The sequence below is a fragment of the Centrocercus urophasianus genome, unplaced genomic scaffold, assembly GCF_019232065.1.
Source record: "Centrocercus urophasianus isolate 14NV4802_14NV808 unplaced genomic scaffold, USGS_Curo_1.0 seq_13, whole genome shotgun sequence".
NCBI lineage: Eukaryota > Metazoa > Chordata > Aves > Galliformes > Phasianidae > Centrocercus > Centrocercus urophasianus.
This window is the reverse complement of record NW_024884475.1, coordinates 14559646-14576536: the sequence shown is the minus strand read 5'-3', so window position 1 is coordinate 14576536 and position 16891 is coordinate 14559646. Positions and strand designations below refer to the sequence as shown.

Here is a 16891-nt window from a genome sequence, read left to right as displayed (position 1 = left end):
TACTGTGCTTATGTGAAATGTTCTTTTCAAGGAAAGTATTTTCATTGTTCTTAATACATCTGTTGCTTCTGTTGTTGTTCTTTTCTCTTCTAGATCTTCCTCAGAACTGTGATCCTAACATTCCCCTAGTTGCTCAGGAATTGATGAAAAAAATGATCCGCCAGTTTGCAATTGAGTACATTTCAAAAAGTAGCAAAATTCAAGAGAACAGAAATGGTTCATCATTTGAACCGAGTCTGATATGTAAAAGTATCCAAATGAACCAAACGGAAAACTCCCTTCAGGAAGAGCAGGAAAGCCCTCTAGACCTCACTGTGAATCGAACTCAAGAACAGAATACTCAGCAAGGTAAATATCTCTTATCTGTTTATCCGTATTTTCATGTTACTTACTACCTTATTGTATCTTTCTACTTCAAAAATAAAAAGTTTTTTTTGAAAAGTACCAAATAATGTTTTCACTTTCCAGCATAGCGATGAGTCCATAAGAAAAAAGAAATTATTTTAATTGATTAAATAAAAAGCCGTTTTAAAAGCATTTTTTCATACTATGTATTTGGTGGTAAATATCCTAGTTTTGTAGTGTGTGCCTTTAAATGTAGCAAGGGAATTTCTCAGCGTTAGAGCACTTAGTCGTCTCACTTGTGGCTGTTGAGGGTAACAGTAGCTCAAGATTTTGTTGAAGGATTTTCTGAGGAAAGAGAGAATATGATTTTAGAGAACATATAACTCTAAAGAGTATAACTTTAGAGAACAGAGTTCATTCTGACCATTTAATCCTTCAACACTGATTAAGTACAGGCAGGTTAGAATGATGGAAAGAGGAATTTTCTGTACTTAAGACCTAATACTTACAGATCAGTACAACTTTGTTGAGAATAAAGCAAGAAAAATTAGGCTACTCATTATCATTTATAAATAGGAAACAATATCTTCTCTTGCCTTGAGGAATATTGTCATCCAAAACGGATGATAAAATCACAGGAATGCTTTGGACTTTGAGCTTGATTTGGAGTAGCAGCAGTTTTCAGGAGGGATTGTGACTATCACGTGCAACTGAGAACACTGGCAAAGTCAGCTAGTCTCTGACAAATACAGGGGTCCATGTTAATCCAGTTGTACTGCATACTACAGAGGAAAGTGAACCCATGTGTCATGTAACATACTGCAAGTTAAACAAAGATAGAGTTGTAGAATTAAGGTTTTATGTGTGTATACAGACTTCAATATGATGGTATATCATTTAAAAAAATGAAAGGTTTTGACCACAGACCTACCTTGCTGAACATGCTTATTCTAGATGAAATTTAAGCATCCTTTTTCTTTGACTGTAGGACCTTTAAGGAATTGCAGAATTCTTGCATTTATTTTGTGTGGTCAGCAGAGGCTAGCTCATGTCTGGATTTGGACACAAATTTATCTTGTACAGATGAATCCTGAGAAAATGTGTCTTCAGAGCGTTTAGAATTATGTATCTTCAAACAAAACATCTGAGGCTGAAATAAATAGTTGCTTGGCTTGTGTTTGGAGAACTTTATAGATGTTAATCTTGCTATGAAGTTTAAAGCTACTGAAAGAAGAGGAAATATCAAAACAGAACTAGAAGGAAAAATGTTTTGAGCCATCTAATCTACCTAGGAAGTTGTATTGCACTTTCATTTTTCTATAAGCATATTATTTTAGGACTGTCTTAACTTTCCACTGTAGTGGTGGTGACATTAACACAAGCAAAAAAAGATCAAGATGGAAAAAGGCAACCTGTTTTTATTATGTTCTAGATGCAGTGGCTGCTGAACAGCTATTTCAGTTAGGTGTTGTAAATGTCTATAAATCATTCTACCTCCTTCTCATGTATTATTATTCTTTTACTGAAGACAGCCTGAAGGTACAGAAATGTTACATGCTTACAGTAGAGAACTTTGAAATTTGAGATACTGCCCAAATTCTGCTGGCATTTGTATTATCAACTTGGACCAGCTTTTCTGTGGTACTGTACAGTGATTTAATTCTAAGAACTAATACGGTGGATGCCCTGAGAGTAATGCCACCTATTTATTCGCATGGAAGCTACAACAGATACAAAGAGCACAATGACAATATTTGAGAGAGCACATTCTCAACTACTAGATTTCAACATAGTCACCACTGTTAGCTATGCATTTTTACTAGTGATGAACAAGAACCTTCATGGCACGTTCATAAAAATTTGCACCAGTGGGGGTGACCCGTTGTCACCACTGCTGAAACGCACCACCCACCACCTCACTGTGCTCACATCCACTGTTCAGGCTCCATCAACGTTCAGCAAGCATTGATGGACGTCAGTGGGTGCCATTTTTTTCCACACAGATGAATTCAATTATGCACCTTTGCTTCATACACACTTCTGTGTCAGATACTACTTTGTCAGACTGCCTTTCTGCTGCCATCTGTTGCACAGATGCACAAAATTTAGTGGAGTATTAGAAGGAACTTCTATGCAGCCATACCACCACCATGCACCTCTGACCTGGTGAGCCAACATAATCAGACAGGAGGCATTACTTCCAGAGCAGCTCTCATATTATACTGCTCTTTGGGTAGTGTTATGAAATTGATTAAAGCTTTCGTCTTTTAATTCAGTTATTTTAAAAAGTTAGCAGATAACATAAAACTCTTTCTTCAGTCAGTACACTCATAAATACAGTACCATTATATGTTCCCTTTCTAGAATTTTTTTATGATCTTGGTGCTCTTACTATTTGTTTATTTTAATTTCCAAATGAAATGACAGTAACAGGGTAGGAAGTTCAAATCTCTACATTTCTCAAAAAAAAAAAAAAAAAAAAAAAAAAGCTGAAAAGTTAAAATCTTTTCAATTTGAATTCTGTCTCTCTTGTGAAGCAGGAAATAATCTAAAACATAAAGACTTCAGGTTGATTTTTTTTTAAATTAAGCATTCCTTAAAATTGCAGATCTTATAACAAATGCAGGTCTTTTTCCTTTATTATGGAAATGATTATTGGATTCGTGAGGAAATTTTAGGCTTTATTTTCCAGATCACAAGAAGCACTTGCTTCCAGATCCAAGTGTTCAGTACTGAGAAAAGGTCATTCAGGTATCCTCAAGGGCAGAATCTACCTTGACCTCAAAGTTTCTTACCTTCCTTGGCTATCTGCAGCCTGTCTCTGAAGAACTCTCTTAATATTCAGGTTTGCCACTTCCAGCACTCCTTATTGCCAGAACCTCTTGTATTGGGTTTACGTGGCACTTTTCATAACGAGAGAGCTTTAGGGATGGCCTCTGTGAGGCAATGCCAGGTATTACCTCATCCCAGGTCCAGCTACTTCAGCAGCAGCTCCTCTACAGGCCAAAGAGGAGTGCAACAGCTAAGTTTGTGGCATCTCTCTGAAAATACAGAGCCAGAGAGACTGGTTTCTTGATTGCTACATTGAATCATACTGAAACAATTCCAAACACTTAAAAAGAAAGATGATGGTGTTATATTTATTATTTTGATACACTGTTCTTATAGTATATATTGGGGAAAAATACTGTGCTTTTTGAAGGTATGCATACTACGGTTCAAAAAAATAAATTGTGTAAACTGCAAAATGTATTCAAGAAGCAGAGTGTAATAATTTTATACGAAAAGGTGAATCTAGGGACAGGGTTCGGGATTCCATTTCTTCTTTGGCTGTCAATAGTGGTAGCAGCTAAACTTCCAGTCAGTCGTTCATTTGCTTCCTTTTCAGCAGCAAAGGGGGAGGAATAAGAACAGGAAAAAAGAGTTAAAGTAAGGATTGTTTTACCATCGTGGACTAATCTAAGACTTGTCGTAGGTGAAATTAGATATTTGTAAGACTAGGCAGTAATTTAATTGCTAATTCAGGTACCAGAAAACAAAACAAATACATTAACATGAATACCTTTTCTCAACCTTTTCCCTTGCTACCTTTCACTCCTGATTCTTTTGCAAGCCTATCCCTTTACCATTTTGATGTTACCCATTCAAAAAAAATGGGGGATGGGATTCATAATCAGTACATAGGGGTTTCTCCCTGTGGTTCCTCCTTCCTCGTTTTTTCTCTGCAGTTGGGGTTCCCTTTACTGTTTCTCATCCTTTTAGTTCCCTCTTTCTTTTTGTCCCATGTTTATTGTCCTTTCTTAAATTTGTTTTGCCACAGGGAGCCACCAGCTAGGTTGGGCTCAGCTTTGCCCTGCAGTGAATTTGTTGAAGCTGACTGGAATTAGCTATGACTGACTGCAATGGGGCAGCCCTTATCTCTCCTCAGAGTGGTTACCTCTGCAGCTCAGCCCCACAGCCACCACCACTTTGCCATATGCACTCCATGTAGAGTCATACACTTTCCATGTGCCAGTGTTTTGCTTTATAAAATTACATATCAGGTGGGCAAAATTTGGCTAGTCAAGGTGGTAGTTAACAAAAAATAATAAATAACAAAATTAATAATATAATAATAAATTAGTAGTTAATAAAAGTTTGAGCTCTTACAAATAGTTTTCTGAAGCTTATAAGAAGAAAAAAAAAAAAAACAATGGATAAGGAGCTTCGTTTGCACAGTTAATTGTAAACATCTGGAACTGGTGTGAGGTGGACAGTGTCAGTGGGTTCAAAAAAAGGCCTTATGCAGCTTCCCAGCAAACAGATCCGAGGCCAGATTGTGAAGACAGTAGTCAAGAAGAGGTCTGGCAGTTGCTGGGACAGTAAGAGAGGCATGCAGTGAGGTGGTGGCCAGGCTGATGTGTTCTCCTGTTCTAGGAGTGGAGTTTCTGATATGTCTGGAGTGAGAGGACTGAGTAGAGTAGATCATCTGACTTTAGATAGATAACTTGTGAGAGATTTCCTGAAACCCAGAAAATTAGATATTTGCTAAAATGAGTGTAGAAATATGTACGGTGGGAACTCAAAGGTTCCAATAAAGGCCTATTTTGTCTGCTTCTCTAACCTTGCTAGTTTAGAGGAGACTCAAGATATTGCTCTCCTGTTTATTTTGAAGAAGATTAGTATACCTTGGTATTTTTGTACCTGGTGATGTGATGCTGAGAAGTCAACAAGGCGGTGCTGAAGTCATTTCTTTGAAGTTCAAAATGGTCTGATTTACAGCGTAAAGAATTTCATTGGAATACCAAGAGGAGCAGACCTGAAAAACTTGTAGCAATTTGTCTGTATTATCTAATTTTTCATAATTGTTAATGAGTACTGTCTTGGTAATTGTCATGTTTTTAGCTAACGAGTGGAAGTAATTCTGTAGATCTTATTTGAATCACCTTACATAGTTTTTTTCTGGTCCTGATGTCATTTTCTTCTTGTCTAGAATTCTTGACTAAATCATCTGGTTTGAGTGATTCGATAAAATAATAGAAAATGCAGAAATAATAGAAAATGCTGTTTTGGTTTAAAAGGTACTATTCCTACCTTTTAATTAGTAATTTAGGTTTTCAAGGTTCACTGTTCACCTGTACAATATGGTTTTTGTTCTTCAGTACTAGAAAACTGTGTGCTTTGGGCCCCATATTAGTGCGATAGCTGAAGGATGAGTTGCATCTGCTCCATTCTTTGTGTTTTCAGTAATGTACCAGGGAAGGAGCATGATCTCAAGGGGCACTGCTTTTCTAACAGATTTCCTGTTTGTCATGCAGGAGATAATGTGCATAAAATTATTAGAGTATGTGTGAACAGCACATCAGAAGAAAAATTTTGTTAAGCTGAGAAAATAATCTTGCTGAACCCAGTCAGTGATGACTTTACCCGTCTTTTGTGCACATATCAAATCTCTCACATTTCTCTTTCACTCTTCTCGCTGAGGATCGCCTTTCGATGATCTTTAAGGGCTTTTCCAACCTGAGTGATTCTATGGTAGTGATAGGACATAGTCTTCAGGGATGTGCAATACACATATTTAATACTTGCATTTTCTGTGTGGGATATTCAGCTATCTTGAACCTGAAATGATTATTCAGTCTGCTTACCTTTTAAAGGCCCAAAATGTATCTAATTTTCTTGCCACAGCAGTATATTTTCAGTACTGTGCTCTTTCTAGTGATTTTTACAGCTTGCTGAGGGCTTTTGTTGTCAGAGGCACCTATGAAAAACAGGAGATAAAAATGATATGATCTGTTCAGACTTTGTCATGGAATCTTTCCAGAGCCTTTGACTTTTTCTTTAAGAGCCTTGTTAGCTTCAATTCCTTTGTACGTTGGTTAGACAGAGCCATTCAAGTTGGTTATCTTGATATTCCGAAGTCTTTAGCGAAACATTCTATTTTAGTTAGAGGTTAATTTGTTTTTTTCAGCCCTGTATCTCGGAGCATGTTTTCATTTTGCTGTTTGTTTTGATTTTAATCTATTCCTGGTGTTCTTTTGTACTTAGTAGTCAAGTGATAGTGATCTAATGATTAACTCTTTGCAACCTGATGAGTTGTAAACTTTGAGGTAGTTTTCTGAGGTATATTTTCTAGTGATTTTGTCCAGTGATCTCTTCTAAGCATTTCATATCATGCTGCCTGTGACTGTCAATTATCTGAAGGTGGAAATTGTAAAAGCAAATGCACAAACAAAGGCTAACAAAGATTCTATCATTAGCAGTACACAACAGATGAGATCTGTCTGTTGCACAGGAGTTGGGAATATTTTACAGCTGGGTAGGCTGGATAAGTCCCTGCAGAATATTTCTCCTGTGATTTTAATTGGCTTTTCCTTCTGAAACATTACTGCTTCAGAAAGCTTGAATTAGCATTAACTATAGTGCTTCCTTTACAATCCCTACGGTTTAAGAAAGGCTTTGCAGAGAACAAGTTTAGGAGGAAAGGGACACCTTGAAAAGTAGCATATTTATAAATATTCTTTCCCCTGATCTACAATGCTAATTTTTCTCTTTTTTCCAACATAAAATTGTTTGGCAAAAACAGTCAAAAGCTGTTTTAAGCAGACCAAAACAAATAGCTGTATTTACTTCCTTCGCAAAACTCTATTTCTTAGTAGTATGGGTAATACAGCAGAGTTAACCTAAGAATTTTTCTGAATTCTCGTTTGAGTGCTGGCATTTGGGAAATTCAACCAGTGTTTCATGTTGTACATCCAAAGCTATGGGAAAACATATGCAATTGGTTGATATTTTAGAAATAACACGTAATAACATAAAAATGATACTACTGTAAAAAGGACAAGCAGTGACATTGCTCATGCGTGTTGAAACTCAAAATTAGGTTTGTAGAGCTCAGACTCACAACCAGCCCAAGTTTGAAACAGAGAATCAAGGAAGGCAGGTATGAAATTAAATATGTTTAAGGGATTTATCTTTACATTAAATGTGGTTTAAAAATAAAAGCCAAAAAAAGCAACCTAAGCAATAATTAGAAATTTTCAGCTAATGAAGAGATTTGCTAATTTTCAATGTTACTAAGTGTTGATTTAAAATAAAATACAGTTTTCTTTTTCAATACTTGATAAGTCTCAATGTCCAGCTATAAATTTTGAACATAACATTTGCCAGTGTCTTTACAGAGTTAATTCTCACCCCAGTTTAGGTCTTTCTAGTTCTGTAGTCACATTATTACGTCTGTGTGGGGGCAGCAGGTGTATATGTGTAAACAGCTGGAATTTTTAATGACATAGGTCCCATATACTGAAAACATGGCTTGAGCTCTCTTTCTCCCCATTGGTGGGGATACTACTACTTTTCCTTTCTCATCCAGTAGCCTGATCTGATCTCAGAACAGGAGATTGGTCTAGAGATCTCCTGAGTACTGTTCTAGCCTGAATGATTCTGTAAATCTATGATTTAATTAGGTCCATTTTAATTTCATTATCAGATTTGTTTGCAGTATGTGTGTACAAAATAATATGAAGCTCATTGCCTTGGAAGTAAACAGTGCAGTGTCCATGCATACATGGTTTTTAGGAAATGTCTCATGTTTCTGCTTAAAACAGATTCTTCTTTTAAATTTTGTTATTTCTGTGTGAGTTTTTGTTTTTCTTTCTTAATTTTAGACAATTTTACTATAAATCATCCAAAACTATTTACAGACAGCTGATACTGTGGAAAAAAAAAAGGCGTCAGAAATTTTATGGGATAAATTTAACTGCTTAAAAATTGTTACGTAGGTACAAACGATTGGTAAAAAAAATGTCTGAGATAATCCTTAAACTGCTGTCACGACTACTCTTTGCATCACTGTTCTTTGCAGGGGATGGAGTGTTAGATCTCTCTACAAAGAAAAGCGCAAGGTTGGAAGAGCCAAAATACGATCCCTTGTGTTCTGAAAACTCGGTGTCTGGGTAAGCAACTTTTAGGACTCTCTTTGGCTTATGTAAAAGAAAATCGAGTTTACTCTTCTCTGAAGTCAGGTTTTACGTTCATAACATATTAGTATATACTGACACACACATGTGGTTTATATTTTTCTTTCAAAAGAATTTGTGTCACTCATAAGTGTGTGTCTATGTATATATCATATGTTTCATTCGTCTTTTTTATTTTTTTCTGTTTAAAGAAAAGTTATCAGAACAATCACCAAACTTTAGTTCATGTTACTAAAAATGAACTGAAAATTGATTATGTAGACACAATGAAAGTAGTGGGGTAGTAGAAGAGAATGCAAATTTATTCTTTCAGAGTTCACTTAGGAATTTGCAGTTTTTGACAAAAAAAGAAGCATGTTAATATTTAGATTTAAAATATTCTTCAACTAACATGAACAAGTTAAATGACTATTATTTATAATACTCCTTAATATGAGCAAGAGAATGCGCGCGAGAGAGAGAGCTCTTAATCATCATATTTATACTTGCATCATAGTTCTGGCTATGGTATGTGGTGGCAAATAGTTAAATTTCTTATCCAGCAAGAAAAACGTTGCCTCTGCTGCAAGCTACCACAAATCTAGAGAAGCGCATTGTTTTGTTGGATTTTGTTATGATTTTGGCATCCTCCCATCCACTAGCCATAGCAGGACCCTTTTTGTCACCTGTACGTCTTACAAAGTAACTTACTACAAATAGGAATACAATAGCAGTACTTGTTGGATGGTGTAAAATGCATTTTATTAATTTGCTGATATGAAGAAGCTTTAAAAATTGATATGACTTTGTAATTAGCTGTAAGTAGTGGCTAGAAGTTTATAAAACTGTGTTTCATTTTGCCAAAATGGACTTGATTGTTAACTATGACACTTTACCTTATGGTTGTAGAAAACCTAGTTTGTGTAAGTCTGGGATGTTTGTGTGTAGTATGTACTTATTGCTGCAAATTTTCTATGAGGGGGTTGACTCTTTTATTACTTGTTTAGCGGTAACGTCACGTTTCTACTAACAAAAACTCCTTCAGGATTTGGGTATTTAATGGAACGTTAATTGTATAATTAAAATTATAACAGTGTTGCTCTGCAAGCATGTGAACAAGGGAATATAGCAAGCACATGAGAATATTACCAAATACTGAGATAGGATATAAAGTTCTTGGAAGGGCTGCTGTAGAAGCCACCGTATGATTTTTGATGCACTGTCCTACCAGAACTGTAACATTTTGCTAGGATAATCATTTAACTACCACATCTCAAAGGCTTAAAAGTATCAGAAGCAGTGATGTTACCGAAGCAAGGAGTATAATAAAGGAGTGGACCCTTCCCTTCCATAGCTGTGTGAGAGTCTCTCATACATCAGTTTACCATCGTTTCATTCCATCCATCCAGGAGACTACACAGACACAGAGAGGACTATGTGGAAAGAAGTGCTGAGTTTGCAGATGGTTTGCTCTCAAAAGCTTTGAAAGACATTCAGTCTGGAGCACTGGACATAAATAAAGCAGGCATACTTTATGGCATACCTCAAAAAACTTTACTTCTCCACTTAGAAGCCTTACCAGCAGGAAAGCCTGCACCTTTTAAAAACAAAACTCGAGATTTCAATGATAGTTATTCATTTAAAGACAGTAAAGAAACTTGTGCAGTCCTACAAAAAGTAGCCTTGTGGGCAAGAGCTCAAGCAGAGCGCACAGAAAAAAGTAAACTCAGTCTACTTGAAACCTCAGAATTAAAATTCCCAACAGCTTCCAGTTACCTCCACCAATTAACTCTGCAGAGAATGGTCACACAATTTAAAGAAAAAAATGAAAATCTCCAATATGAAACTACGAATCCTACTGTACAATTAAAAATTCCTCAGCTAAGAATAAGTTCTGTGTCCAAACCACAGTCTGATACTGCTGGTCTTCTGGATGTTATGTACCACGTTTCTAAAACCTCCTCAGTCTTAGAAGGATCAGCTCTTCAAAAATTGAAAAATATACTCCCTAAACAGAACAAAATTGAATGTTCTGGACCTGTAACTCACTCAAGTGTTGATTCCTACTTTCTGCATGGGGACCTCTCTCCTTTGTGTCTTAATGCTAAGAATGGGACGGTAGATGGAACCTCAGAAAATACAGAAGATAGTTTGGATCGTAAAGATAATAAGCAGCCGAGAAAAAAACGTGGCCGCTATCGGCAGTATGATCATGAAATAATGGAAGAAGCAATTGCAATGGTAATGAGTGGGAAAATGAGTGTTTCCAAAGCACAAGGAATTTATGGGGTACCTCACAGCACTTTAGAATATAAAGTAAAAGAAAGATCTGGAACATTGAAGACTCCGCCGAAGAAGAAACTCCGTTTACCAGACACTGGCTTATTTAATATGACAGATTCAGGGACTGGCAGCTGCAAAACCAGTAGCAAGCCTGTGTAGAATAATTGTTAGCAAATTGTTTTGTGTGTGTGTGTGTGTGTATGTATGTCTGTATACACACACAGTGTGAGAAATACATATGTTCACTCTGACAGGAGACGTGAAATGATACAGTTCAAAAACCACATACATGCCTTTTGAAAAATAGTTTTATTCAGGGTTTTCACTGTGGACAGAATTATAGAGTTCCTCACTTAATTCTGATAGTGTGTATTTAATATTATCCTTGTATAAATAGGTGAAAAGATTCAGGTTTTATTTAGTAGTCAATAGCATAAAAATGTTTTGGGCGAATGAGTATTTGTCATGTGAAGCATAATTTTTAATTGATGAAGAACCACTCTACCCATTCAACAAACCATCTTATTACAGAAATACACGATCTATGGTTAGCAAACTTACAAACTTCACAGAATACTTGCAATAAATTGTAAGTAACTCAGATTATACAAATCAAGGGATTTTTTTAAAAAGCTAGTTCCTTACCAGGGAGTGAATTTGTGAAGTATTAGTAGGTTATAGTACATTCTGTGAAAGAAAAACAAAAGTTAATAGTTACTTAAATATCCAATACAAGTAAGAAAGAAACATTTCATTACTAAAAATGTGTGTTAGCAGGCATAAACTGCATTTTTTATCATTTAAAAAAAATTTTGTTGGTGGTTTAGAAAGAAATTGGTGTTTACAAAGTGTACACTTATGAAACCCGAGAAATTACTGTAGTTATAGAACTATTAAATATGAAATAAGATGGAATACTTAAGAGCATAACATAATTTAATCCTTATCATAATTTTCCTTTTTATTTTGAAAAATAAGATGACCTATAAGGTTTCAAAAGAAAGTTGAAATGCATCTTAGAGCGTGTTCATAATGCGCACAGAATGAGCTTGAGAATGGTTTTTTGTTTTGTTTTCTTTTTGTTTTGTTTTGTTTAAACGTGCTGGTTAGTTGATGTTATGACTACTTAAAATTTATTTAAGGATTGTGTCACACTCCTATTGAATAACCTCACTGTAACTGTAATGTATTTGCTGCTGTGACATTTCAGAACATTTTCAGTTTATCAAAATGAATACCAAGTTACATTATCATTTTGCTAATAACCAAATTTGCAGTTCAGGGTCTTGATAGAAATACAAATATTAAACAGTGAAGCTGTTTTAAAACTTTCAATAATATAAATTCTTTATAAATTTGGTAGTTAGAAGTTAGGCAGTTCACTTTAAATACGTAACTTTTAGTAGACTACAAGGGAGACCAATTACTTTCGTATTACAGTTTTTAAATGGATTTCAAAGTATTCACACTGGACTTTATATCTTAATTTTTTCATGGACTATCACTATCACGTGTCTGCATATGAAGAGCAGGGACTTGCTTCATATATTCGATACAGAACATAAATGCCCTTTTCCTCTCAAAATGTTATTATGTCTGTATGCATTAATTTGGGATAGGAAAAGACTTTTCTCCAACTTTTATACATTTGGTGCACATGCATACATAGATTGTCCATTTTTTCTCTCGCACTTAAATTTTCGTATGTAGGTATAGGTTAATTATAAAAAAAAAAACAGAAAGGGGACATTAGATACATATGAGCTACATCAGGTAACTTGATTTTGAAATGAATTTGCCATTAAAGTCACTGGAAAGCATACTTGCAAGTTTAGTGGCAAAATCTAGTCCATATTTATTAACCTTACTGAAAAATAAGAGCTTACACTTTAAAATAGAGTAATCCGTAAGAATTTAAGTGAAACTGCAAAAGCAGTGTATGACATTTTTGGTCTCCAAGATCTATACTGAATCTTCAGTGGTTAAGGTTTACTTGCATATTTCAAAATGAATCCTTTTTTAAGCAGAACTGTACCTGATAACAAGGTCGAAAACAGCAGGTGTCAGGGTCATCTTTCATTTTAAAAGAATTAAGCCATATTTTGTGAGGGCCAGAAGAATTAAATTGTTAATGCATCCCCACTGGAAAGTGAAGTTTAAAAATACGTTAAACATTCAAGATCTGTTTTACTTGCAAAACTTTGGGATTTCAGTACGTTGCCTAATGTTTGTACCATGTTGATGTTTTCTACTCCTCAGACAACGTTATAAATTTGAGCCTGAAGTTTATATTGAAGGCAAGTTACAGTACTCTTTTTATATCGTTTAGAAGGTGACCTGACCAAAAATTTAACAGGATTCATAAAATCAGGGATCATTTTACTATTGACTTAACAGTACTCAGTAGTTTTGTATGTAATATTATAATTAATTTTCAACATTTTAGTACTTGTATTTATTTTTTGGTCAGAAATAGTATATTAAAATATTTTTTGATAGTTTATAGATGATACTCAACCTGTAAGTGTTTAAAGGAACAGAATTATTTGTTTCTAATTATTAGGCTAACCTTTGATTACACAACTAAGGAAAGGCAGGGAAATATGTAGATTCTCCTTCCCCAACCCCTATGACTCCACTAAATGTCACTTAAATTACACACTTTGAACTGTTTTATAAATTCTGTTATCAGTCACTACTTAGTAATTGACAATTTCTGGAAATCCATGTTTCAGCAGAATTTTAAATGAAGGCGAAAGCAAGCCCTACATGCTTTCTACTTATTTGAATGTTTCTCAAGTATTTTATATTAAAAAACAGTGCCTCTGTTTTTAGAACTACTGCTCAGTAAAGCTGTTTAAACCATTTCTGGTAGCTAATGACAATTTTATATTAAATTGTATATTAACTTTAGTGAGACTGATTTTTTAGTTGTTTACAGTACAAATACTTGTATTTGTTTTTTAATTGCAGTATTTCCATTGTCGCAGTAATTTAGTAAAACTCTGTGGCTGCCTTGATTTTTGACAGATTTTTGTTAACAACTGATTTTTAGGCAATTAGTTATATTTATGCATAAATCAATTGCACTATAATTCATGAATTATTTATTACAATATTTTCTAATGAATTCCATGTATTTGTCTTGTGTTGTAAATGTACTGTAATTCTGTTTCTTCTTTGTGTTGTTATATTCCTAAATCTAATTGTATGAATTTAATTGTTTAGTTAACGTGTTTCTACGTTGTAATTTGTAGTAAAGCACTTCAATGCTTTTGCACATAAATTTACAACACTGATGTGTGATTGATTTGCTCATTCAGTAAAAAAAAAAAAAAAAAAAAAAAAAAGAAAAGAAAAAAAGAAAAAAAAAGAAAAAGAAATGAAAAACCTGTACGCTGACTCATTTGACTTACTCCTGAGGAATACATTTATTAGTGGATTAAGAGCAAGACCTGTACAGATTAAGCATTTAATGGATAGTTTACTCTGAGACTTTTATATAGCAGACATAGTAGCTTTCAGGAAGGGTGACTGCTTAAAGTTGATGTATTATTCATTAATGAGAAGAATTTCAGAAAGCCAAAGAATCTGAATATGAAATCAGTTTGCAGCTGCAAATTATCAAAAACTATGTAGACTCATAAATGGAACTGAATTTTACTAATAATATAGTTAAAATACAGCTTTTTTTAGGTAAACATGTTTTCTTAGTAAAGCTAGAAAACAAACATGTAAAGTAAGTACACGTTTGTTTCTGTAGGAGTTCTGTGGTCCCTATGAGTATTTGCAAATGTGTTATATTCCCATTCTGTTCCTCTTCTCAGTCTTCCGAGACGTTGCTAGGTTTCTCCTTCTTCCTGTGCCTGAGAAATCAGAAGACAGAACTTTAGGAAAGGAAGTCTTTTGGAAGTCCTCTAATAGCACTTTTTCCTGAGAGTTTATGAGGAGAAATAGTTATATCTAAAATAATAGACCGAAAGTCTAGTTCTTAGCCTGATAACATCTCTGCCTTTGAGCCAGTTTTAGACTCCAGTCAATTGTTAATCTATGGTATTAAATGACCCTCCCCTCCAGCAGGGAGATAGCATAGTTCCATGCCTCACTTCAGAGATTTTAGGCACAAAAGGGAGCAGGAGAGCAGCAGGTATTAATCCCTTCCTCCTTTCCCCCTTAAGCCCCTTCATTTCTTACCCACTCTTGCTGGCCTTATTTTTTTATTTTTTTATTTTTTGGCTTATTTCTAAGATGTGTAAGGCAGTTCTGTAAAGGAAGTGTGCAGTTGCAAAATAGCTCATTCTTCCTTCTATGGAATTAATTCTAAAGCTGCTGCATGGCAATGCAAATTTAAATGGCTCTATGGAAGAGCTAAAGGAATTATAGAAAACTGAAATACAGTTCCATAATTGCAATGAAAAGCTATTTACATTAGTTTATTTGAATACGTGGACATCTCTACAGACAAAGATTCTCTTCAAACAAATTTGTTGATTTAAAGCAGAATGAGCTCTGCTCCCAAATGCTGACCAAGGCTGGGGTTGCTGCATTTCCAGACACAGAGATCATTTGGAGCATGGTAGCATTTTACAGTAGGTGAAGTTGTCTGTCAGAAACTAACACGCGTGAAAGGAAAGTGGTTTGTAGTTGTTTCGCACAAGGTTAGGTAGCTGGGAAAGAAGGAATATTAGGAGGGTGTGCAGTATGTTACTTTTTAATAGATTGATCTCAACGTGGCAAATTCAGAGCCATTTTGAGGCCTTTAGAAAGTGTGATTATTGACTTTGAGAAAGTTTTAGGGTTCTGGAAGTTTCTTCCACCAGTGAAATATCTGAAATAGCAATTACTCACATTATGAGTACAAGCAATCTCCATTAAAAGATCTCTAGTGAAACTCAGTTAGGCAGAACTTGCAAACCTGAAAAGACAGAGTTAGTCTGTAAAATACTGTGCTGCACCCATCAGTTTGCAAATTAGTATGTAACAAATCTACTGTGATTTACAAACAAAATATCCATGACCTAGTGGTGTGTTTGTTTGTTTTTCACTTCTGTTTAGCTTTTTGATACATTATTTCTTTAAATTCCTGGTGATGGGTAGGGCAATTTTTACCTGTAACTGTTTTTATAAGAATATGCTTTATTTTCACAAACATAGTTATATATTTCAAGATCTTGTGACTCCTGAATTCGTAGGATGATCTCTAATAAGATGGAACTAGAAGTAATGTTCTAACTCTTCAGTGCAGAGGTGTTTCAAAATCATTTAAATCCTGACATAGTGTCCTTGAATGTTTTTATTTTAGATTGCAAGTGCAAAGAGGGGTTTAATATTTTTATGCCTCTGATTTAAACATAATTGCAATTTGAATTACTAGTATCACTATTATCTTAGACTTCTCTGAGTTACCAATATTATCTACTCATTGATCTTCAATATATTCCATTTCATAGTAAATATTCCAAGAGAAGGAGAGAACATAAGGAATTACTATGCATAGTTGGCTGTTTTAAAGCTCTGAACTATAAATGGGGGACAATAAAACTACAAATTTGCATGCATAATTTCTGTTAAGAAACCTGAAGCTGGAAGTTATTGATGTTAATAACATTGAGTATGAGCTAATTAAAAAAATAGGTAACTTTTATATAAATATAGTATGTTTAAATAATGTCTGTTCCTTATTCAAAACAATTATAATACCAAACAAAATTAAGTTATTCCAAAGTTCAGGCTTAAATGCAAAAAGTTAAGCGAAATAGTATTAGATCAAAAAGTTAGTGTCATGTTCAGAGTTTGGTGATATGTTTAAACAATACATACTTTTCTAAAACAGAATTCTTCTAATATTTTCTGGTCATGCAATTGGTTTCAGTAAAACATTTGAATTAGGTATTAACTATCTGGTGATAGTCGCTATCCAATTTGTATTTAAATGAAGAAATATTTGTACTAATTTCTACCATGGAAAATTTCAGCTTTTCAGTATAAATGATTGATTAGGTAAGTAGTGACATTAGTTTTAATAATTGATAAAGGATGAATTAAATAGTTAAGGTAGTGTTTCATGAGTGATTTTATTTTGAGTTAATATATTGAGTATAACTGCTCAGAAGTCTTTCTCAGATATAGACCTACCCTGTATTTGAGATGTAACAGATATTAACTTTTGTCAGAGCAGTTCCTTATTCCAGCAGTGATTATCTCTCTCTGTATGAGGAAGGAATCTGTGTGTGTGCATATGTGTGTGTGTAACATATTGAAGAGCCCTTGGTGCACCACTACAGTTTATTTAAATACCAGAAGGAAAATTTTTATCTGAAAAGAAC

The 16891-nt window shown here is 34.5% G+C and overlaps 1 protein-coding gene across 7 annotated transcripts in view; it reads left to right on the top strand.

Moving 5' to 3' along the window:
* LCORL (ligand dependent nuclear receptor corepressor like) overlaps positions 1 to 16891 on the top strand; it is a 73067-nt gene that overhangs the window by 37128 nt on the left and 19048 nt on the right. For 4 of the 7 annotated variants that reach the window (XM_042811715.1, XM_042811712.1, XM_042811711.1 and 1 more), the window contains exons 5-6: positions 94 to 348; positions 8189 to 8279. In XM_042811715.1, coding sequence (XP_042667649.1) covers positions 94 to 348; positions 8189 to 8279 — 346 coding nt within the window. Of the gene's footprint in view, positions 1 to 93; positions 349 to 8188; positions 8280 to 9691; positions 13650 to 16891 lie in introns of those variants that run through there. The other 3 variants (XM_042811714.1, XM_042811713.1, XM_042811716.1) reach the window with 3 other exon arrangements.